The following is a 24,566-nucleotide window of genomic DNA, read 5'->3' as shown; positions in this document are numbered from 1 at the left end:
TGAATAAATTATTTCATTTTGTAGATTTAAGACTCATTAGATGAAAAAAGTGCTTCTTTAGAGAACGTTTAATTATAATTGTGAAGCTTAAATGAGATAAAGAACGGAAAGAGAAAAATCCTGACTGTTTAGATTCCATCCTGAAGTTGTGAAGCATTGGTTGTCCTGTACAACTGAGGGGTCCAGGCCAGGAATCTTATCACTGTGTAAAACATCTATGTGTTTTATCAAAGAGAGAGGATGTTGGACTGTGGTAGAGATAACACAATCTCAGTGGCTAGCATTTGTGAAGGGCAGCGTGTGATGCTGTGTGCCAAGGTGAGACCAGAAACACCAACACACGAGGCAAATAAACACGCCTTCGCAGCAAGATGGTTATCTCCTGCAGATAGTAAGCCTCAGGTTCTGGGCTCTTACATAATCGTGTCTGAAATCCATCCTGTCACACCCCCACCACCCTAGCCCTCCAGCTGTCAGTGGTGGTGTTGTGCCCAAGGGAATCAGCAGCCTTGACTAGCTGTGATCTGATTAGAGGCTAGTTGGGGTGGCGGGCGGTTGGGGGCAGGAGGGTTAGGACAACCTGTTAAAAGCCACTCCATCAGCCTTGAGGAGATAAAGCGATGTCTCCTGGACCTCCAGCCTGCTCTGCGCTCATGATGCAATCAGCAGCCCCACTTAGAACCATCACTCACTGACCTGTGTGCACTTTAACATGTGCCCGATTCAGGAACAAAACAGTAAGAATATTTTGAAAGTAGGTTGAATGTAAAGCGTTAGGTCGGTGAATCGATCCCTAACTTCTTGGGCAGCGTAATGAACCCCAGAGAAGAATTACAAACTGCTTGGGCACTGTGTGAATGTGTGAATGGGACTTAGTAGCAAGTCCTTTGAATGAGCAGCTGAGTACAAAGGTACAAGCACCAGTCAGTTTACAGAGGAGGGCTGGGTGGTAGATAATATACCAAACCCTGTGTCCATCTGCTGGACGAGGCCCTCTTCTTTTAAATCGTTTATTCTTTCATACATGCTGAGAAGCACCCGCATCTTGCTGCACTGGATGTGTATGGATGGATTCTGCACACTTTCCTTGCTGAATTATTTGACCCTTTGTCATTTCAGGGTAAGAATGGTGACTAGAGCCTGTTACAGCTAATATGGGACAAGAAGCAAGGTACATCCTGGATGGGTTGCCAGTCTCTCACAGGGTCACCATAGAGAGATGGCGATTAGTGTAACATGCATGTCTGTGAGCAGTGGCACAAAGCTGAGGTACCCAGAGAACATTCCCAAACATTCCCACTTTGTTATAACTGCAGTATGACTGTGGAATATTTGGTAGCGAGGAAATTTCTGGACTTGTTGCACAGGTGGCATCCTGTCACGGTACCACACTGGAATTCACTGAGCTCCTGAGAGCGACTCATTCATGCAGTCTGCACGCCTGTGTGCTTGATTTTATACACCTGTGGCCATGGAAATGATTGGAATACCTGAATTTCATTATTTGGATGGATGAGTGAACAATTTTGGCAATGCAGTGTTGTGATATACCAAATGACATCACCACAGCTCTTTAGATAGTGCCACTGAGCTTAGAGGATGATGCAGGTAATTACAGGATCATCTGTTGGCCTAGATGAAAACTACACCATAAACTGTAATCAAACCACATCTGACCACGTGGTTGCTCCTGCTGTACAGTTTACATAAGATGTAGCCCAAGTCACGATACGAGGGATTTATTATGAGCCAACACTGGGTCTTTATTTCCCATCATTAGACAATCATGAAGGAACAGTACGATCAAATAAGATCAAGTAAAATACTGCAGGAGTTATTGAGGTTTGTTTGTAACCCATCAATTTACAGAGAAATTTGCCCAACAAACCTAATGTAATATTATACTTTTAAAAATGTGATTTCTGAGTGATGAAGGTGAATATAATAAACTGCTTTATTTTACATTACTTTGATTCCATAAAGTGTTGCAAATGTCACTATAAGTGATGATACATTTTAAATAGAAACATTAATGCTGGTATCCTGTGAGCTATTTTTTCAGTCTAATATAACCTGTATAAGATTGTAGACGTCTACTAAGCCTAGCAAAGAAAGTAAGAACATTTGGGTTTGATCATTGTTGCAACAATAAATCCTGTACAGCTGGAAAGCCTGTTGCTACATTTGTAAGGATGAAAAACTTGCCAGTTGTTGTGATCTTCTGGTAACCCAGATTGTGCCTGTATCAAAATTTGTGGCTGTGTATGCTTCTTCCACTGAGGCCCGTTTGTTACAATGTCTATACCAGTCAACAGCAGTTTATATTTTATATCTGTACTGTATGAAGCTTTTAGTTGGACCATAATTTATGTTTTGTACTACACTCTTTGTCTAACATACTGTGTAAACCAACAGCTCAGGAACCACAAACTCAAATGTGAGGAACAAGCCTGGCTGAGAGGCCCTGAGTGTGTGTGTGTGTGTGTGTGTGTGTACACTGTAAACTAAAGAACCCCAAAGACGAATGAAAATAAAACCCTTTTTGAAACAAACGTATTATTTCTTTGCAGCTCGGTACAAAATGACCCGCAGCCCGATGCCGGTCCTCGGCCCGGTGGTTGGGGACCTTTGCTGTAACCCAGGACAGTCTGTCAAAATCCACATCGCCATGTTTTTGCCACGATGGTTCAGAACTGATGTTGTGACAGATTAGTATTTAAAATCATTTCTTTCAACACTCCAGTGCTGTGTGGTAATGAGAGTCGAACTTTAGTGAAACGGAGCACGATCAGCACGCTCAGGCTCAAACTATGAGCTTTGGTCATCACCATCTGAAACCACACTTCATGAATGGCGCGGCTCTGACTGTGACACTGTAGTACACAATCATTAAATATTACCGACTCCGGTGGGGAACATTCAATTCATTTCAATTCAATTTTATTTATATAGTGCCAAATCACAACAAAAGTCACCTCATTTCAAAGATCTAATATTTTCTTCAGTAACACATGAAACTAGTGACTGAGACCATAAACTCATCTGGAATGATGACGCACCACTGACCTGGGTACTGCAGTTTTAGCAGTTGTTACTCAAATAGCAGCTGGATGGTGAATGTGGGATGAAAACTGCACCGAGTCTGTTTCTATATGTGCAGGGTTCAGGTGAGTCTCAGTGCGCACCCCCCTAAAGTTAGGGGGGTCAGTTATTATCCAGAACGCTTTTTTAAATTTCCAGCTGTTTAGAGCACCCGGATGGATAAGAAATATTTTAAAGCTGCATTTATGAAACAACGGCAGGCAAATTATTGTCATCAGCACATTATATTTGAAGAGTGTTGCAGTAAATGAGCAGACCTGGCATGTTTCCTTTCCAGGCTCAAACACATTTTGTGTTTATCCTAATAATACTATCTCGCTGTGAACAACACACTGGCGTACACGAAGCAGAAGGTCAGGGACAAACGCATCCAAATTCCGGTCCCTCAGCTTTTAACGGCAGACCTTCTGCCTATCAGTGACTGAAAGGAACACGGTCTCATTAGTTTCTATCATCTTCCCCGTAGAAAAGCCAAGAGTTGGACAGCGAGAAACTGGAAGTTAGCCGAGTGCACTTGCATAATGTTCACATTTATTTTGTTTCAAGTCCTAACACATTCTAAACATGCTTTTAACACATAATGGATCACATTCTTCACAGGTAGTTAAAGTAACAAGAGCAGACAAGAGATTTCTGAAGAGAAAAGACAGAAATGGCGTTTCAGTTTCTGATGACCGTGTATGAATCTGTTTATTCCCTGAGATATGTTGCCGGTGTGCTCCTCGTGTGCCTGTAACAAAGCTCTGACAGCTGGACACCTGCTGTTCCGTCTATAGTGTTGTCAGTTACAGGGAATTAGGGGATGGAGCTCCATCCAGGACAAGCAATATGGGCCTAAATGTCTATTTGTGTGTGCGTCTGCATAAAAACACAATGCTCCAGGCCCACCAACATGTATGAAGTCAGTTTGAACAGGAATCCCTAATATGGTCATCTCTGGCTCTGGTTTAGAAGCCACACCCACTGGCTGTTCTCAGATGAAAACTAAAGGGAGTGGACGAGCGTTATATAGAAAGTGTGGTGAATACAAGCTGTTTCTGTAGGAACATGAGTCTTTTGAACATCTCACTTACAAATAAGTTGATGGCGTTAAAGGTTTAACAGCAGGACAGCGACTTTAAAGGCGGAGCCTGTGTGTGTGTCCAGCCCCAGTGCTCACACCACAGCCGTCTGTCCATCTGTGGTCACAGTGTTACGGTTACACGAGTGAGCAAACCGGAGGAAGAGTCAGCCTGAGCACAGTTACATCCTGCGATTGACAACTGATCACATGCAGCACCGGCTGCTGTGGGATAATACTGAGTGTGTTCTCTGCTTCACCAACGAACAACAAACACGCACGTGCATGCGCGCACACACACACACACACACACACACACACACAGGATTATCATGGTATGGCGAATACAGCAAATTCAACAGATAATGAGGCATATTTGGATAAGGTCAACATGGTTAACTTCAGCCAGAACATAACACATGAATGCTTAATCAGTGCACTGACATTGTCATTGACATTCGTTCATCTTTGGTATGTGATTTTTGATAACAGGGTAGGAGTGAAATATAAGATGATGCTAATTTAACATGAAACAGCACATTAAGGAAACAAAGGAGGAAGAGGGTCCCTAAAAGTACCTGAGGTAGAGAGGAATACAAGGCTACGAAGAAGAAAACAAGTGTTGGTGGTTCACATGTAAGGTCAACTCATAAAAAACATTGGTGTAATGAACATTAGTAACGGTGTGAAAAATACAGAGGTAGTTTAGGAATGACACATCCCTTTGTCTGCACACAACCAATACAAACAGGAAGTGAAAAAAAGACACCAGCGTGTGTGTATCAAACTGTAACGTTGAACAAGTGCGAGTGCTGCCAGCAAAGGTGGGATTCACCGCTGATAAGCAGACAGTTTGGCATCACATTAAAGGAGAAACCCCTCAGATCCTGCTGCGCTGTCAGATCTCAGTGTGATGTTCAGTGCATTCCTCCAGTCATTTTGCTGTTTTTCTGGCAGTGCTGCACAGACACGGGACAGCCTGACAGGGTCTCCGAGCAGCGTTTGAGGGGATCTGAACCGTTTCATCACAGTGAGACCTTCGGTACACAGAAGTGTCCTGAGATACTGTGATCTAAAGGGTCGGTTCACCAAAACGACATGATAATGTAATCTTGTCAGATAGTTTGGTTTAATGTTTTCAGTTAATACATGTGGAGGAATGCTGCCTCTACATGTATGTTTTTTAAAAACATAACACTATCAGTTGTTTGGGAGGGAGGCAGCTATCTCAAGCTAAAAGCCAAACCTTTCAGCGCCGCTAAAGGCAGCATTAAATGGTTTTGTTCATCTCTGCAAAATCTGAACATCCAGCAGTTAGCCAGCGACGCGAGGAGGATCAGGGTTCGGTCGAGCTGTTTTTATACAACCTGAAACAAAACTGAAGAATTTAAACATCTTAGACTTTCTGAAAATGTGGACCCAAGTGGTTCACTGGTGATCGCGTGCATGGTAACCTGGTTACCATGGTAACGGTGAGGTTCACATCTATTCCACCCAAAGATTAACTTTGAAACCTAAGAGTTTATCAAACTGTGCTCGTCGGGCACGTGGCTCAAACGTAACCCTGCCCCCGTGTGGTGTGCTGGTCACCTGATGGATGAACACGAGGCTTTTGTCTCCAGAGACGGCGCCACAGCACAACATTTGAGGTTTAAACTTATTCCAAGATTACGCAAACAGATCCAAAATGTCAGCAGCGTGCACGTAAAGCATTGCTGACAAAGCCTGAGTAACACTTTCTTTAATGAACACAGTGAACAAGTGAACGTCAACAACAACAATGAAGAAATCAGTTTAGAAAATGATAGGTGTTGTCTTCACTCCAAATCAAACCCAAAAAAGCTAAAAAGACATTCTTAATTATAAACTACAAAAGGTACATTAAAGCATTCAAAAAAATCAAAAGAGGCTAACTGAAGCATTACAAGGAACGCTGGATTGGGCTGTGGTTTCGTTAGGCTGCGCACGACGGGAGGGAAGCCATGACATCGGAAAGATGCCGCTGCCTTTTGCTTCGTCCGTCATCAATGCCGAGAGCTTTAGAAAACCTGCCCTGCAAACTAATTCCACTTTCACTGAAGGGGAGTGTGGGTGGGGTGGGGACGGTGAGGGAAATAAAGTTGAAACAACAAAAAACAAAAACACCTTTCTACAACAGGACCTACAATGTCCTGGAAGCTACATCTACTAATACTACAAGTACATCAGTGTGGTCACTGACGAACTCCTGAATGCAATACATAACACTCACTTTACCCTGTATATATCCAGGTCAGCAGGGACCTGAGAGAGGAACACATTGGGTGGGCAGTGGCCAAGAACAAGGGTTAAGGTCTCCAAACCTCACTGTCGTGTGCAAAAAAGGGAGTGGTTGCGGGGACTGCACTTTGTCTGCATTTCAAATGACGCAAATGGTGAAATGGCCAGAAAAGACACTTCAAGTGGTCAGAAATGATAATCTCACACTTTAAAAATAAAGACCATTTCTCTGTGGCTACACTTTTTAAAACGGCGTGCATATCTGTGGGTATGCAAGCCAGGGGTATATCCCCTAAAATTCTCCAAACCTGGCCTAAACTGATTGAGGTAAAGCCCTAGCCGATCACACCGAGTCCACTTACGGCTGGATTAAAGCGATTAGACGTTCAACTTTAAGCCAATTCTGCATAAATGATATTTTCACTTTCATCTCATTTAAAAACAGTCGGACCGTACCTGGATGTCCACGCGGCCTGATGCCCGTGGAAACCAAGTGTGGTCTGATTTACATTCTACATCTAAAAACGTTTGATTGCCCTTCAAAACTGGCCGATAGAACTTTGAAATTCAACAACTGTTTTGAAAAATCGAAATGAACTCTTAAGCAAAACGGACGGATCAATAAACACTGATTCTTTTAAATGGCTGGTTTCAGTGGGTTCCACTAAGATGGGCAACACCAAGCAGCCACAACATCAAAACCCCGGACAGGTGAAGTGACCAGTAATCGTTACCTTGTTACTATGCAAAGCTCTGCTGGGAGAGCTTGAGCGTGCTGGGGCCAACACATATAGGGTTAGGGTTACAATAACATCCAACCACCCAAATAAAAATCCTTCCCCAGGGCTAAAATGTGTTCAAATGAAAATTTATGGGCCCGTTTCCATTGTGAGTAAAGCAAAAACCCAACCCTAACCTTGGTAATCAGTAATGTGGTGTTTGTTAAAAATGATGGCGTGCCCCAGTACCAGCGGTCTCCCTCAGGACTAGGGGAAAGCGTGGTTTGTTCACCTGCTCTCCAAAGTCCTCAAATTGAATCAAGCTCAAAATTCAACCTGCAGGAAGTGTTATCCGTGACGCGACCCACTGCCAGAGAGCACAGACGAGCTGACAGACCCAAATGTGCCAACACATCAGAAACCTCCCCGATATTTCAACGTTGTGGCTGATCGGTGTGTGTCACCCGTGAAGCTCGCACATTTTTAATCACATATACCCAGCTGTGTCGAGAGCAGGCGAAAACGCACCATCTTCTTTGGCAATGAAGAGCACAAAATGAGAGCCATCGTGTCTGCTCTGTGCATATGTGTGCACGCGACAAAACGCGCATGTTTGCAATGAAACGTGGAACTTTTCTGCCCTGCAGAGCGTCTTGCCTCTGAAACAGACTGATTCATTTCTTATCCTCGTCCTTCATGGATAAGAAAAGGGTTTTGTTGAGCTGTCAGCTCCCTACCCATCAGCGGGCGCTTGATATAATCTTTGCATAACACTTTGGTCAAGAGAGAAACATAATAAAAAGAAAAACAGCAAACCTAGCTATCCGCCCCTTCCCCTGCAATAAAGCCATACATCCCTAGTCTATGATTGTTAAAAAATACCCGTATGCTCCTATTCGATGATCCCACAGATCCAACAACAGCCACCTTAACTCATGGAATGTTAAATTGACAAGACCGCCTCCTAAAAGCAGGATGTCTGAGTACTTTTGCTAATTCATTTTGCATTTTCAGTGTAACAAAAAACTGTTTTTCAGACTGATTTATGCAGCTTCTTTGAACATTCATCTCTGATTGAGGTACCAAAGCATCCACAGGGTTTTGGTTTAGACTGGGCAACTCTTCATTTAACAGTAAGAAAAGGTACCTGAAAATAGCAACAACATCTTCCTGAGGTAGTCTCAAAACACTCGTCGCGCGTGCCAAGGCGCCCCATCTGTATAAAATAAACTCTTTTAAAGTCTAGCTCTAACAATGGCAACACTGACACATGGAGCAAAATGGATACACGCTTGTAAACTCCAAAGACCAATGCATCTACGAGCATTTGTTTTGTACAGAAGCATGTGCACAGTGTAAATCAGCATACATTCAGCTCTGTCGTGTAATAAATATATAAAGAAAAAAGTTACAAAAAACAAACTAGCTGCTTGTCACATTCACGAGAGGGGAGACCAGTCCTCGACTCGGGTGTCGGGGAGGGTTTAGTTTCCGGTGGAGGCGGTCACGCAGGGCGACGGGCCGGTCCTGTAGCTGGTCAGGCTGGATTTGCAGGAGTGCAAGACTGCTTTGAACAGCAGGGGGAGCTGCTCCAGAGGGACGTTCACCAGCTTTGCTGAGAAGAAACCCGAGACACACGGCACTTTAGTTCATGATTAGCTTAGCTTCTGTACAGCCGACATTTTCATTGGTCACAGTCGTGTCCAGGAGGCAACCTGCGAGACAAATGAAGCCAACCCAAGTGCCGAATGCTGCAGTTCCTCTGGCGGCCACTAGAGGCTGGCTCCAGCAGTGTGCCCAGCTCGTGTTAAACGGTCTAATTTGGACAGGTTACGTGTACAAAATCTAACGACCTTTCTTTGACACAATTTTCACTGAGGCCGTTTACTTTTTTAGAACTTATGAAGCTGATTTCGGTTCAGTTACGTCTAGTTAGTCAAAATTACTGGCAGTAGCATTTATTTCACAGTTTTTACTTAGATTACTTGTTTCGACCAATCATTCTTAAGTTTCAAAGAGTTGGTAAATAAAAGAAATGTATGCAAAGTGTCTCTATTTATCCAAAGGTTTGGCCATGATTTTATTTATTACCAGAAAAATGAACAGTTGATTGTGTTTGATTTAATTGATAAGCTAAAACCACAAAAGTAACTAGATTGTGATTCAAGCTTTAACCCATCAACATGATCAATACTTGCCATAATTTCAAAATGTTATGGACAGCTTTTTAAAATTAACATTGGTGTTAAAAAGAAAAAGCCAAATGTATCAAATGGAATACAAAAAATAAATCGTAAGCAACATGATATAGCAAAATAAAATTTGTGTATTAAGGGTTATTAAACATTTCAGCTCCAAAAATCTGAATTTTCTGGCTATTTTTTGATGGGTTGGGTCTTACAGGGTTAATGCACTTATTATAGTTTGTCTTAATGACAAAAGCCATGCTTTCTTTTATCCCATTAGCTCAAATAATTTAACCAAATAATTCATTAAACATAAAATTTTGCAACGGTTTTTGTATTTTCAGTGTTTTTCCCCAAAGACAAGGCACTGTAGAGGGCGGGGAACAACACAGGTCGTAAGGGCACAAACTGAAACTTTCATGGCTGAACATAAATCGCTGTGGCACAATACACTGGGTAGTATCACATTTTTGTAGCTCAAACAAACTAACGTATGAGTATCTGAGTGCATTTCTAAAGTCAGTCTTCAACAACAGCCTAAACAGTTCTTTGAGGCCTTACTTGAGATGCAGCGGATGTCCGGCAGGCACATCATGATCTCAGGGAAGCGTTTAGGCTGCAGTGGGTACTTGGACTCAATGTAGTCCTGACACACACACCAGTAGCGTTTATTCAGCTGCTCAAGCTGGGAGATGCTGGACAGTCCTCTGATATCTGTGGAGCAGAAACTATCACAGTCAAGCGGGGAAGGTCGCGATGGCAAAAAGTCAACACGCTGGAGACTTTGTTGTTACCTTGATTGAGGAAGTTGATGGTTTTCATACAGGCGTACTCCTCATTGCTGATCTTTAACTGGTGGAGTTTGCGAAACAGAATGATCAACCTCTCCATTACTTCCATCCCATCCTCGCTGAATCTGAGGAATCACACACAGACCCGTCAGTTAAGCTGAAAACTGCAGCTCTATGAAGCCAGACGGTGCCTTTAAGGCTCCAACTCAAACCATGATATAGACTTTTGTAGGTTTGCTGTCCTCACTACAATCCACATAAAAAAAGAAGACAAAAATCCCCCCAGCACCGCTATCTTAAGCTTCCATGCTTCAATGGACAAGGCAAAGAAAATGAGGGAGGAAATATGTCAGATCTATTAAAAGTGCTTAAAGCGTCCTGCTGATTCCACAGCTTTTTGAAGAGAAGATTCATAAGTTCATTCCACGTTTTAAACATCAATTTTCTGCCTTGCACTTCTAATCTCTTTCACAAACTTCAACAATGCCACTGTAAATCAAACGTCCACGTCTAAAACCACTAAACTGTGGGCAAATTGACTGAAGCAGCAGAGTTATATTAGGAGAATGTGTCAGAAGGTCAAATTATACATGTTTGATTTACACAGGAACACTCCCCCTCTTCCCCCACGCATCCTTTTCTACTTCAAGTGAAACAAGCGTCTATAGTACACATGCCAGACAGTGCTAGCCACAGCTCAGCTCTGAGGAGGCCTCCTGTTCACGGACCACTTCACTGGGCCTCACCCAGCAATAACACTTGGAGAAAAATATTAAGCCCTTTTAGAGATGATGAGCTCACAAAGTGAAACAGCTTGGCTGTGCAGAGGGAATGTTGAATTCCTGATTGCTGTTCTCATTTCTACTGAAATACTGAATTAGCACAGCTCCCAGAGACTAAAAAGAAACATTTAATATCTTATAGTGAAACAGCCCCACTGTGACTGCTGTGGGTGAGGCTGAATTACCAAAACAGAACGAATGAAGGCAGTTTCTTTCTGCTACGTATCAATATCATGACTATAGAATAAGATCACTTGTTGTTGTTCTTGCTTGAGCTACTTAACTTTAGTGTCTGGAAAGGTTACTTTTAAAGTAGTCTCTGTTACAAAATTACAATATAGTAATTCAGAAGCTCTCTACTGCTAAAAGCTAGCATAGAAGTTAGCCTTGGCTGTTTCTGCACTGTCGCCTAAACGGTTAGCCTCCTTAACAACTCCTTAACTGCTGGATAATATTTTGATTATTGATGATAGAAAACAATATGAAAACAATCTAAAGGTCATTGTCTGTGCCAGCTGCCTAGCTAACATAATATGTACAAAATATGCCAGCTCAATATTCAATATTAATGGTAATAGTAATAACTGATTTATGTTGCTAACCCAGTAAAGTGTAACTGTAACATTCGCAGAAGGTTTTACAAAAAAACTATTATTGTAGAGTTTTTACAGCTGCTGTCGTGATTTGGTGCTATATGAATAAATGATTTGAATTACAGTTACAAAGTTACAAACAGCTGTCTTGTTATAATACCAGCACACAAATAGCAATGCAAGCCATCATTCGGAGCCCTATTGTCTTGCCTTTGACTTTGCTTAAAGATCTGCTTTAGAAGTTAGCTAGTTGCTAACTCTATCAGTTGTCTGCTAGTGGGTAAACGTATAGCTCTTTCCCTAAAAAGAGAAAACAGCCGTGGCTGAAACGAGGTTTCTGAGAGCAGTAGGGGAGACCGGGGATAGTTGTAACATTTTTGACATTTCTGTCTGTAAATTGGAGCTCTTTTAAGGTAGTGGATTCAAAATGTAATGCAAAGTATTTACATGTCTCTGCTATTAAATAGTGCAGCTATTTTCTCTGCAGCACAATTACCCATTGCATGGTGTGGCCTCAAACACAAAGAGTGAAATGTTACAATTAACCCCATAGTCTGGGTTAGTTGTAACATATCCTGGGGTAAAATGTAACACAATGAAATAAGGGTACTAACAAAACATTTACATGTAATCTTTGTTTATTCAACACATGAATGCACTTACATCCATTTATGTAGCTATGTGTGTGTGTGTGTGTGTGTGTGTGTGTGTGTGTGTGTGTGTGTGTGTGTGTGTGTGTGTGTGACAGAATGCAGAAATCTAGCTTTTGAACATATTCCAACCCCCCAAAAAAGACAAATTATGGAATTTTCTGCAACTGAATATTTCGTTAATTTTGGTTGGTCTTCCTTGAGTTTGGCCTCATTGGCTCAGTGGGCATTATAACCGACAACTCTTGCACCAATTTTAAACATAACAATGAAGCTGAAAAAATGTAGTTGTTCACCAGCACCGCAATTCCATTACTTTTTTCATGGCTTACCTTGGTGAGGTTTGCAAAGTGCTTCAGAAAGATGAGGAAATCTGTTTCTTGCACCCATCCTGATTTATTTCCACTACCAGTACTTCCTACTGGTCCATCTCTGACACAGTGGTCTGCATAATGTATGTGTGGGAACACAAACAGTGGAGGAATTGTGTTGCCAATGGCATTAACCGCATATAGAAATGCGACCAGTGAACCTCTCTCTGCTGGTGTTGTTGCCCCAACTTGTTTAATATAAGTTAAAGTAATAGTGTGGTAACATCTGCATTATTGTTACAACTGACCCAGACTCCTATAGCCATGAACTAGCTAACATTACAGCCAACGGCTAAAACATTAGCACTAAAGACTTACACAGAATATATCCCCATAGACATACAAATAACATAATTTAAGTTTGATGAGTTTAACTGCAAAGCAGATAATGCTATTAGAAATTGAAATAAAGTAGAAAAACTTACTTTTTGGCATACAAATTACTTTTTTTCATGTTAAATTGTCTGTGTTTGGCAAAATGTGCTGATTTTTCACATGTGATAGCAGAACTGAGTTGGGCATGCACAGGATGAGTCACATCATTTGAAACTTAGCCCTGATTGGAGAAATTGGAAGTGTTACAACTGACCCACGTTACAACTATCCCCGGTCTCCCCTAAGTGAAGCACAGCTGACTGCAGGTTCTAGTTTGGTAAAAGGACGTTAATGCAGAAATGCCATAACGGCCACCAGATGGCGATAGCTGTAGCTGCAAAAAGACTTGACCTCTGTAAACACTTTCCTGATGAGTTTTTTTGGCCTTTATTGAATACAAAAATAATGTCTCTTTTGGAAATATAAGTAATTCTATGCTTCAACAAGGAGGGTTCAACTTGGTTCTGCTTGCTCATTGGCTAATGACATTGATTAGCCAATGAACAAGCAGACCTGCCCGTCCTCGTGACAAGTAATTGTTGTCTGCTTGTTTTTTAAACCACGGTGATGATGGTAAAACAAACTAGAGCTCAGAAACCAGTGGATGACGTCACAGTGTCCATCTATCATATCGTTTCTTCTGTGCACCTCTAAGAAACTCAGGGGAGGTATGTAATAGTTATAAACTAAATGGAGTAAATGTGGGTGTTTTTTGGCTCCTCAATAATTCAAGTTATTCTAAAGCTCATACACAAAACACCCCAATTGTTCTCTCCTTTTGCTCTTTAAGCACTCGCCACTCACCCCTGAAGCTCGTCGTCAGATGGCGTGTACTTTGCTGTGATGTCGGCCAGCTCTCCAAAGATCTGGCCACTGTAGATAGTGAGGCAGGAGAGCAGGATGAGCTCCTGCCAGGTGGAGCTGAGCAGGCAGGTGTAGTCCTCTATGGAGAGCTCACAGAAGAAGGGCAGCTTCTTGATCCAGGAGATCTGGCGGAAGAGCAGCTCGTCTGCCAGACGGCACAGCAGAGCAAACAGCTCCACTTGTGTTACCTTGTACCTAGTGAGCAAACAACAACGAGACAGATGTGTGGTGGGCAGGAAAACTCTCATCATGTCAAAATGGGCCTGACGTGGCTCAAATCAGCATCCCACTCCACAACAAACAGCTTTCAGCAGCCTTCACGTCCCTCACCGTCTGACTTCCTGTCCCTCTATATTCTCCTCATTTCACAGAGCAGATCTGCTTAGCCTTCAGCTAATTCTAACCTCTGTTACCAACAGAGAGCAGCTGACTTCAGGCCATTTCCTAAAGCATTTCCCTGAATTTATCTGAGGAATAAATGTAAAATAATGAGGAAAAAATAAACAATCACACAAAATGTATTTAAAAGAATCTTTAAAATAATGTAATGCTGAAAAAATCAAGATGTGATCAGAAAGTTCCTGCACTTTCAAAATCACAAACCTTTCTAATTTTGACAAAGAAATGTCAACAGAGCATTTCAAACTAATTCTAGTTTGGGATAAAACGCTGATCATGGTCAGTATTATTATCCCACTGAGCAACAGAGCTTTTCATTGAGCCACAGCACAAACGCTGCCGTGTTTTATCTTCCAGTTTACACGTAGTATAGAAAGGTTGGCAGCAGTTTGAGCTGCCACATGAAAATGCATCAAGCCAAAAACAAATCACTTTAGACTTGGAGGGGAGAAACTAATGAAGCAACGAGCTCACAGGAGTAGCTCCACGTTAGCAGAAGAGACTCCTTCAAGGCAAGAATGCTGAGGACAATCCTTTGTCCTTTGGTCAAATAACACTAAACCAGAGTTGTTTGGTCACCGCGACACTGCTAGTGTTTGTACACAGGAAGAAAAGGCAACCCTAAGAACACTGATGGTGGGAATGAATGCTGTGGGGATGCTTCAGTGTATGTGGAAGTGGAAGAAATGATGAAGAAACCTCACACAGTCAGCATCAACGACCAAAAACATGATGAACTTGATATTCAGAGAATATCCTCCTGTTGGAGCGCTTGTGAGAGCGCCAGGCTCTCAAAATATTAACATAGAGGTTCAAGAGCCTAATTCCTATTCCAACACACCTGCATCTCACTTACCGAGGTAAATGGCAACATTCACGACATACAATTAGAAAAAGACTAACAAGTTTGGTTTACTGGGAAGGACTGTTTGCTACAAAATGAGTATCTAATTGAGAATTTTGCTTTCTGAAACCAGCTGCACTCCTTTCATTTGGCCGCGCCGCTACACAACGCACGATGCTGAGTATGAACTCACTCTTCTTCTATAAGCATTGGAGTGGTCAGGGGGGCCAGCTCTTCAGCAGCCACCAGCTGCTGCACCAGAGGGTGGGGCTGTGGGTAGAGGTTGCGGGGCTGAGAGGCCAGCAGGCCAGACTGGGCGGCGTAGCTGAACAGGTGAGGCAAGAGCTGGTAATGCGTGGGCATGGAGGTGTTAATGTACTGGTCCCGCAGGGCTGCCGTGTAGCCGTTCATTTCAGCGGAGCGACTGGAAGCACACAAAGGTCAAAGGTTACAGTAATGCAGATTTTATTAGTATTGCGGGGACAAAAACACACTGGCTCACACGTCGGGGTTTGCATTTCTCAGGCAAACCCTCCTTTAACCTCACCCTGATGTGCTGAGCTTCATCCCCAATCAAACTCTTTGCATTTTTTCACAAACTTGCAGACTAAACTTTGCATTCTGGGCATGTGCACGAGCGCATGCGACGCAGGCTTTCTGTTTGCTGTTCATTTCTGGCAAGGTTTAATTCCATCTCATAAAAAAAGAAAAGCCATCCCCTGAATAGTTTTCAGGCTGCTGAGATAAAACCTGATGTTTACACAAACTGAGACTAAAATAAATGCCATCATGCAAGTACCTAGACAATATTTGTCCTTGATGAGTGCAGATAGACAATATGCTCGTCTCCAAGCAAGAACAGCAGATAGTGCGGTGAGCTCTTTGTGTTTGGTTGCGATCAGCGAGCCTGAGTGGCTGCATATTCAGGCATTCTTTGGCCGATGAATACTTTAACTAAAGTCTGGGTGAGATGGGAACGAGGTGTTAGACTGTCAGGGCCGGCTCATTATCTCAAAGATGGGGCGAGTGCCAGAGGCGCGTAGCTGAGCGGATGAGATCGACGACTCACTTGGACGACAGAGTGGAGGCAGGCGACGGCTGGTTGCCCTCCGAGGCGCCGTTGCTTGGCGAGCTGTGGTCGCTGTCGCCGTTGTTGCCCCAGGTGTGCTCCGGGGCGTCCTCCTTGAACTCCTGGCCCGACATGATCCGCTCGATCTCCTCCTCTGTTATCTAGAACAAACACACACACACACACACACACACACACACACACACACACACACACACACACACACACAGGGAGGTTTGGAGCTTACAGCACATCCATGCATGTGCATCAGTTCAATTGATTAGCACCAACTAACAGCACACGGCTTTTCATTAAAATGCTGAGGAGCAAGGACACAATCACATAATGACACAGAAAGAAAAGAGGCGCGTGTGTGTGTGCGCGTTTGATTGGATGATTCACACACGTAAAATAATAAGATCTGTGCAGGTCAGCACGAGCAGAAAACGCAGACAAAAGCCATTCTGAAAGGCTTCAGCACGCCTGCACATACCACGTCTCATGTCTGAGGGAGGTCAAGTCACTTTCATTTCTATCAGTTCATCCCAAACACTGTAACAGGCGTTTTCATTCCATATTCATGACAGAAAGCTCCTGCTTTCATTAAGGGCGCTGGTTCTTAATGGAAGCCGTGTTTCTCTGTTTTGACTCGTTCAATTGAGCCCGAATGAATTGAGCGCCTCCCTCCCCGTGAATAGCGGCTCAGTGGTACTTATCCTCATGTCACACATTTTTCTGACCATTTGTTCCCTCGCTTCACGTTAATAATAAAGGCACCGCTGAATGGGGACTAATCAGCTGCTACACAATTATACAGATGATATAACAAGGTCAGGGCTCGCTCTCATTATGAGCATTCCGAAGAGTAGCACTGCAGCACTCCAGCTCTGTGTTATTTAATGGCTTGTGATCTGAGTGGGTTTACTGTAAGCACAATTCCTCAGAGGCTGAGCCACAGCGATGATGCTCAGGCTGGCTGGGAGGTGGGGAAAGGTCAGTGCGCACCACAAACAACACAATCCTTCAGTCCATTTACCTGCACAGGTCCAATGCTTTTGTTCCTCCCTCCAGGCATGCCGTCCTCTCTGATTGCTACATGTCAAAAAACAGGGAAAAGTCATTTGTTCCGTTAACCAAACATGATCGGTGTCACAGCTCTCCCTAGTGGCTAAAGCACATCAGGCAAAACTGTCCCACCATCCAGCTCCAAACACAGCTGCTGCTGGCGGGCAGTCATATTGTTTTGGTACACTTACAAGCAAAGTACATTTCATCTCATAGTCTTAGTGTGTGTGAGTGTTTCTGCAGTGTAGATAAAATCGCTGTGATTAGTGTCTGACTGGGTGAGTCCCAGTCTCATCTCCATTCTAAGACAGGCACTTGAAGAATAAGGCCATGAGGACAGTCACTTACAAGTTTTAGCCACATGGGGGCAGCACATGTCTGTGGAAGGAAAACTGCAGCTTAGATTGTGTGTGTGTGTGTGTGTGTGTGTGTGTGTGTGTGTGTGTGTGTGTGTGTGTGTGTGTGTGTGTGTGTGTGTGTGTGTGTCCAGGAGGGAGAAACAGATTTATTGGTAGAATTGACACATTCAAGCGTTTCCAGGTTTTCAGAGACTTTGCGAGCAGCTGTTTGTTTGGCTCACAGATAAACGGAGCAAAGTCCCGACAGAAGCAGCTCTGGCCACTCAGCATCTTAAAAACCTGATTTTGACACATCTAAATTACAGGGGCGGATCTATACACGGTTCATATACACACAGTCTGTAACCTCCTCATTTACCCATATACTTTGTACTGTAGAACCTTTTCATAAATAAGCAGGTGGATCTAGAAGCTACTCCACGTGAGGTTCTGTTACGTGCTTACATTTACACAAATCTGCACTGTGAACACAGTTTTACCAAAAACTTAAACCTCATCTTTCAGGCTGTTTTTGACTACTTTGTATTTCACCTTTAAAAACCGTTTAGCTCGTCTTGAATAAATAAAGTTCTTTATTCATGGTGACTTACTGCATTCACACAATGATCTAAAAATCAGTCAAGAAACATAACTTGAAGTTGAAAAATTAGGAAGTGTTAGGTGTCACAGTAAGACGCCACACAAATGATTGTGCAACTCCAAAAAATAGTTTGTGTCCACCACGAGACAGCAGGAGGCGTCTTCCACCTGGACGCAGCGTTTACACTGCAGCCTTTGACTGTGACACTCAGCGGTGGACAGAACAAAACAACTACACACTAACTACACACTCCAGACACGCTAAACATCTCAAATCTCTCCCATCGATATCCCAACTCTCTCCCACAACTTTGACCTCTTCCTAAACAACAAAGGTCACATTCAGCCATATCGTTTTTGGATTGGTGCATTTTTCCACCAATAGGAAAGGGGAGGCATTTTTCCTTGGTGTGTTGTTGTTGTTAGCGCGGCCATGTTCACTGTTCCTTCCTGCACTAAACATATAGTATTTAGAAAAAAGCAGTGTGTGGATGTTTTATCATAACTCTGGTGTAACCTGGCCTATCAGCAACATGTAAAAACTGCCATGTAGTTTAACTTTAACCATAAGTTAAACAGAGACTCAGCAGAGTCGCATCTTGTTACTATGTCATCTTAAACCGGTCACATGACTTGCGGGCACTGGCGTGTCCATCGACCCCAGAGGGTTAATAACACACCTTCACCCACGCCACCACAGTCCCACCGCTCTGTCAGCGCTGTGACAGAGCGGTGGGATCGAACTACCAAACTTCCAGTTAATAGGTGACTGGCTCTACTTACAGGAAACCTTTCATTTAAGCATTCATGTGGCCAATCCCAAACTCCCCCATGATGGTTGGGATAGGCTCGAGCCAGGGAACAGCATCTGTCCGTCCATCCTTTAGGTGTGGATGGTTTAAACGCCTCATTGACTCAGGCTTGCTGTGGACATTCAGGGGAAGTGCTGCATCTTCAACAGTGTTTAAGTGGCACAGTGAAGTCCACATGAATGCTTAAATCAAAGGTTGCCTGCAGCTCAGGAAGTACAGCCGGTCACCTACTAATTGGAAGTTTGGTGGTTCGATCCCCGCGTGCTCGCCAAAGTCTGCATGCCAAATATCGTTGGTCAAGACACTCCGATGGATGCATCAGAGTATGAAACAGAGGATAGAAAAAACTCGTGTGAATGAGGCAAAATTGCTTTGAGTCCTCTGAGCAGAAAAGCGTTATACAAGAACCGTTTACCCTGTAACAAGATGATCAGTTCACCTACCGTTGGTTTCAGAGTCATACTGACAGTGCACTGTGCTGAAAAACTGTTAAAAGCAGAAAAACAAGGTGACTGAAAGTTTGTGAAGACGTTTCATTTAAGAGGCCAGTCACTCTCCAGACACGACCTTCAACCGTAGTACCTCTGACTCTTTTCTGGTCTGGGTACTGATTCTTTTGTCATTGATGCTTCATTGTTACCGCAACTCGATGAGTCAGACATTTATTACCAAACAAACGTCTGTTTCTGGTGGCTTGAAACATCTACTTTACCTTTACGGTTCATTCCCATCTGAAGGCACTTAAGCAGGCGGCAGTACTGGCAGCGGTTGCGCTGCTTGCGTGACATCTCGCAGTTTTTGTCCCGGCTGCAGCGGTACACGCGCTTGTTGCAGATGCTGCGCTTGAAGAAGCCCTTGCAGCCCTCGCAGGAGATGATGCCATAGTGCAGGCCTGTGGCGCGATCTCCACAGATAAGGCAAGTACGCTGGTCAGTTGGATCATCTGCAGATGGAAGGAGAGTGGGCACAGGAGAGGGTTTAGAGCCATTTCCATCAGCGTCTTTACAGTAATTCATCTAAAGCTTAAAAAAGGGAGTGGGAGCAAAAACCTTGCTGAAGGCACACATTTTTAATTGAAATCACGAGGGCGGCTGGGGCTTAAGTGCTAGCCAGGCACCGGATAATCCAAAGGATTCTTAAGCTCCAACTCTCATTTAGTGAAAGTGGAGGTATAACAGGCAGTACGATGAGAGAAACGTCTGCAGGTCTGAATGAGGACACAGCTGGTTTGTTTGCAGCGCATCCTTTCTCTCCTCTTCCCCACAGCAGTGTCTGATAAAAACGCTTCTCTTACAAGACACCTGACGCTAAAATAACACATTTCACAAAACCTGCTTCAGGTAACAATATGTGACAGTATTACTGTACCCAGCACCTGTTGCATCCTTAGTGTTAGCACAGATGTTCCACACAGGCGGCCCCTCAATCATTAACCTTCATTCTGTTTCCTTAAAGAGCGCAGTTTCAGCTGATTGCTTCAAACAATGAAAAGCAGTTAGGAAGGGAGGTGGTAGGAACCCGTGGGGAAAGGGCTCACACGTATTTGATGTTCTGGATAAAATGATGTAAAATCAAAGTTAAAATGATACCAATGAGTGTTTGTAAGCCTGGTGTGGCAGCTGGCTGACCAGGAGTGAGGGAAACGAGGAATACAGCATGAAGGAGGGGAAGAGGATGAAAGAGCCAACACAGGACCATCCTTGTGAAGCTACACTTTGTTAATCACAGAGCTACTCTCAAACTGGAAAGACAGCAATTTGAGGAAGCTGCTGAAAATCTTCCCTTAATCCTCCATCTACCTCCAGGCCACAGAACGCACATAATGAAGCTTAAGTTACAGCGCGTGTTCTCGGCTGCTCGCAGAGTTAAGCCTCATCTCACACACACACACACACACACACACACACACACACACACACGCACAGACACACACACACACACAGACACACACACACACGCACACACACACACAGACACACACACACACACGCACAGACACACACACACACACAGACACACACACACACACACACACACACACAGACACACACACACACACACGCAGACACCAAAAAGCTGTTCTCCACCCTCCTCCATGAAGGACCAGGAGAGCCACGCACATCGAAATACGAGTCATTTTGTTACTTACTGTTAATTGTGCGACAAATACTTTCTTTTGTATTTTGACAATAACATTATTCTAAATTTGAAAACTTAGTGGAAAATGTTTTTAAATTCTCAGAATTAAAAAAATGATTTTGACAATCTTTTAAAAATGCAACAAAAAAAGAGAAGTAAATGGATTTCTAAAAATGAATTAGGAATAATGTTACTAATTTAATAATTAATAACTTTTGAAACAGATTCTTGTAAAATAACAGCTGTCAGTTCATCCCTTGTACTAACTGCCACGTCTCAAGGCAAAGACTAATCATTTGACTTCATTTCTAGCTTAACAAGCGCACACGTTTATTCTGAGCTGAAAACAGACCAGCATCAAGCACCGTGTGTGAAGTTTAGTTTTTAACATAATGCAGTTTGACGTCAGGCTTCTCGAACAGTCGAACAATCGCTGCACCCACAGGAGCTACACCTGCTAAAAATCCAGACAATCAACCTGTTTTTCATAACAGGAAAAACCGAATTTGATTTCTTATTCATTTATTTTTCTCTTTCATCTTTGGGATTATTTGGATCTGACAAGTATAAAACTTTAGCATCAACTTTGAACAGAAAGTAATTTTGAAAAAGTTCTCGTTGTGATGTTGTACCAGGAAGTTGGTCACCCTCTGACAGATCAAACGTCACAAAATGCCACCCGTCTTACTCCAAGTTGGTTCTGTTTCAGGAATTTGCAGGATCAGTTCTGCAGGACGGGGATGGAAGCTCCCATCATTGATCATCCACCTGAGGTTTGGGTATTTATTGTTTTGTCTGTTTTATCTCGCCCTGTTCGTCCACATGTGCAGGGTCGGGCCTCCGTTTCTCCACTGCAGTGCTCAGTGTCTGTGCTGAGCATTTACAGTCTGAACACAGATTTGGAAAATATCATCTTTAATTCTAATTTTGCAAATATTTTCTAAAGGAGGTTTTCATCTTGCCCAAGGATATTTATCACATACACAGGAACAGACAGGGATCGAACCATCAACCTTCTGATTAGTAGGTGACCTCTGGCACCTGAGCCGTGGTCCTCACCCAGAAACAGGAGGGTCACCCAGTCTGGGTCATGGACGAGTTCCGGCCCAAGTTGAGGAGTTTAAGTATCTGGTGGTTGTTCACAAGTGAGGAGAGAGAGGAGCGGGAGACCGACAGACGGAGTGGTGCTGCAGCTGCAGTCTCTACCCTCACCTATCATGAGCTTTGGGTAGTGACCAAAACAACGATATTAAAGATAACAGCGGCGGAAGCTTCCTCCGAAGGCCGGCTGGCCTCTCCCTTAGAGATAGGGTGAGGAGTTCAGCCTTCCGGGAGGGGCTCAGAGTAGAGCTGCTGCTCCTCCACATCGAAAGGAGCCAGCTGAGGTGAGCTGACAAGGATGCGTCCTGGGCGGGACAGACCCAGGACACGCTGGAGGAGGTGGCTGGGAGAGGGAGATCTGGGCTCTCTGCTTAGGCTGCTGCCCCCACAACCACGTTCGGGATAAGCGGAAGAGGGATGGATGATACTGGAAGGTTATTTGGGCCGAAATGTTGTGACTCAATAAAAACAGATTCTAACTATTAGATAAAAACAGATCTTGGTCCGATGCGCCCGTCATTCATTCGGGTGTGCAGAGATTTTCAAACCACTGTCTGATATTTAATAAGACTTTAAATTAGCGACTGAAACCATAAACTTATCAGGAAGAAAAAGATGGCGCCGGTGAGGTCGGCTGCCGTCACGACTGCTCCGACCACTTTTTCTTTGTCTTTGTTTTTTAAGTTAGTTTTCAGCGTTTCTAAATCGGCAAAATCATCACCATTGGGTACATTAGGTATGACAGTGACACTCTTGTTTCTATTGGTATACAATGTACTCACAATTCGAAGTTTTTAACTCCGGATCCGAGCTGGCCGAGTGAGATCTTGAGGGAGAACAAAGGGAAGCGGCGGCGGCCTAGAGGGAAGCGAGCCGGCGTCAGGAACAGGCTGAGAGCTCGTGCACACCGCACACCTCTGCCTAGCATCCTGCTCGCCAACGTCCAGTCACTGGAGAACAAGCTTGACGACCTCAGGGCCAGGATAAAGTTCCAGAGAGACATTCGGGACTGCAATCTCCTCTGCTTCACCGAGACATGGCTGAACCCAGCGGTGCCGGACCACGCCATCCAGCCGGCCGAGTTCTTCTCGGTTCACCGCATGGACAGGACACGGGACTCGGGGAAGTCAAGGGGAGGCGGCGTGTGTTTAATGGTGAACAACAACTGGTGCAACAGTGCGAACGTTGTTCCTCTCACACGCTCCTGCACACCAAATCTGGAACTACTGTCCATCATGTGCCGTCCTTTTTATCTACCTCGGGAATTTACATCGGTCATTATAAGTGCCGTTTATATTCCACCACAAGCGGACACGGTCACCGCCTTATGCGAGCTGCATGAGGCACTCACACAGCACCAGACACAACACCGGGACGCTGCGCTTATTGTGACGGGGGACTTTAATAGCGCCAACCTCAAACGCGCAGCGCCGAACTTTTATCAACACATCACCTGCCCCACCAGGGGTGAAAGGACACTGGACCACTGCTACACTACGGTCAAGGACGGCTACAAGGCACAATCCCGCCCTCCTTTTGGCAAATCTGATCACGCCGCCATCTTCCTCATCCCAAAATACAAACAAAGGCTGAAACAGGAAGTTCCGGTTCAGAGGAAGGTCGCGCGCTGGACGGATCAATCGGTGGCCGCGTTAGAGGACGCACTCGATGACGCAGACTGGGTGTTCAGAAACAGCTCCGATGATGATGTAAACGTGTTTACGGAAGCGGTTGTGGGATTCATCGGGAAACTAGCGGATGATACCGTGGAGACAAAGACTATCACAACGTTTCCCAACCAGAAGCCGTGGGTGGATAAAACCATCCGCGACGCTCTGAGATCCCGCACCGCTGCCTACAACACGGGACTCATGACGGGGGACATGGACCCGTACAAAGCCGCGTCATATAACGTGCGGAGGGCGGTGAAAGAGGCGAAGCAGCGCTACGGGAGGAAACTAGAGTCACAACTCCAACAGAGTGACTCTAGGAGCCTGTGGCGGGGACTAAGGACAATAACGGACTATAAAGCACCAACAACCAGTATGACGAACGCGGCCGTGACTCTGGCAGACGAGCTGAACACTTTCTATGCTCGCTTCGAGGGTGCAGCTAAGGACTCCAACAATGCTAGTGTTAGCGGCGCTAACGGCTGCAGACAGGAAGATACTGCCAGCACCGGAAACGTGCTCGTCATCTCCGAGCATGAAGTAAGGAGAGCCTTCAAGAGAGTGAACACCAGGAAAGCAGCAGGACCAGACGGCATCCCAGGTCGTATCCTAAGAGACTGCGCATACCAGCTAGCTCCTGTGTTCACTGAGATATTCAACATCTCTTTATCTCAGTCGGTGATCCCCACATGCTTCAAAGAGTCCATCATTGTTCCTGTCCCGAAGAAACCCCACCCTGCTTCTCTCAATGACTATCGCCCTGTAGCCCTCACCTCA

At 44.2% G+C, this 24,566-nt stretch overlaps 1 protein-coding gene across 1 annotated transcript in view; it reads right to left on the bottom strand.

Annotated features, from left to right (window-relative positions):
• Positions 1-3,611: 3,611 nt before the first annotated feature.
• The window catches only part of nr6a1a (nuclear receptor subfamily 6, group A, member 1a), a 124,271-nt gene continuing 103,316 nt past the window's right edge, over positions 3,612-24,566 (bottom strand). The window contains exons 4-11 of the mRNA XM_080894611.1: positions 19,592-19,822; positions 17,101-17,156; positions 16,065-16,225; positions 15,189-15,419; positions 13,693-13,947; positions 10,121-10,242; positions 9,888-10,040; positions 3,612-8,755 (exon numbers count right to left, since the gene is read on the bottom strand). Of these exons, the coding sequence (XP_080750737.1) occupies positions 8,625-8,755; positions 9,888-10,040; positions 10,121-10,242; positions 13,693-13,947; positions 15,189-15,419; positions 16,065-16,225; positions 17,101-17,156; positions 19,592-19,822 (1,340 nt within the window). The 3' untranslated portion in view covers positions 3,612-8,624. The remainder of the gene's footprint in view (positions 8,756-9,887; positions 10,041-10,120; positions 10,243-13,692; positions 13,948-15,188; positions 15,420-16,064; positions 16,226-17,100; positions 17,157-19,591; positions 19,823-24,566) is intronic.

Source organism: Rhamphochromis sp. 'chilingali' (assembly GCF_963969265.1).
Source record: "Rhamphochromis sp. 'chilingali' genome assembly, chromosome: 10".
NCBI classification, from domain to species: Eukaryota; Metazoa; Chordata; class Actinopteri; order Cichliformes; family Cichlidae; genus Rhamphochromis; species Rhamphochromis sp. 'chilingali'.
The sequence above is the reverse complement of the archived record's forward strand: the minus strand, read 5'-3'. Positions and strand labels throughout refer to the sequence as shown.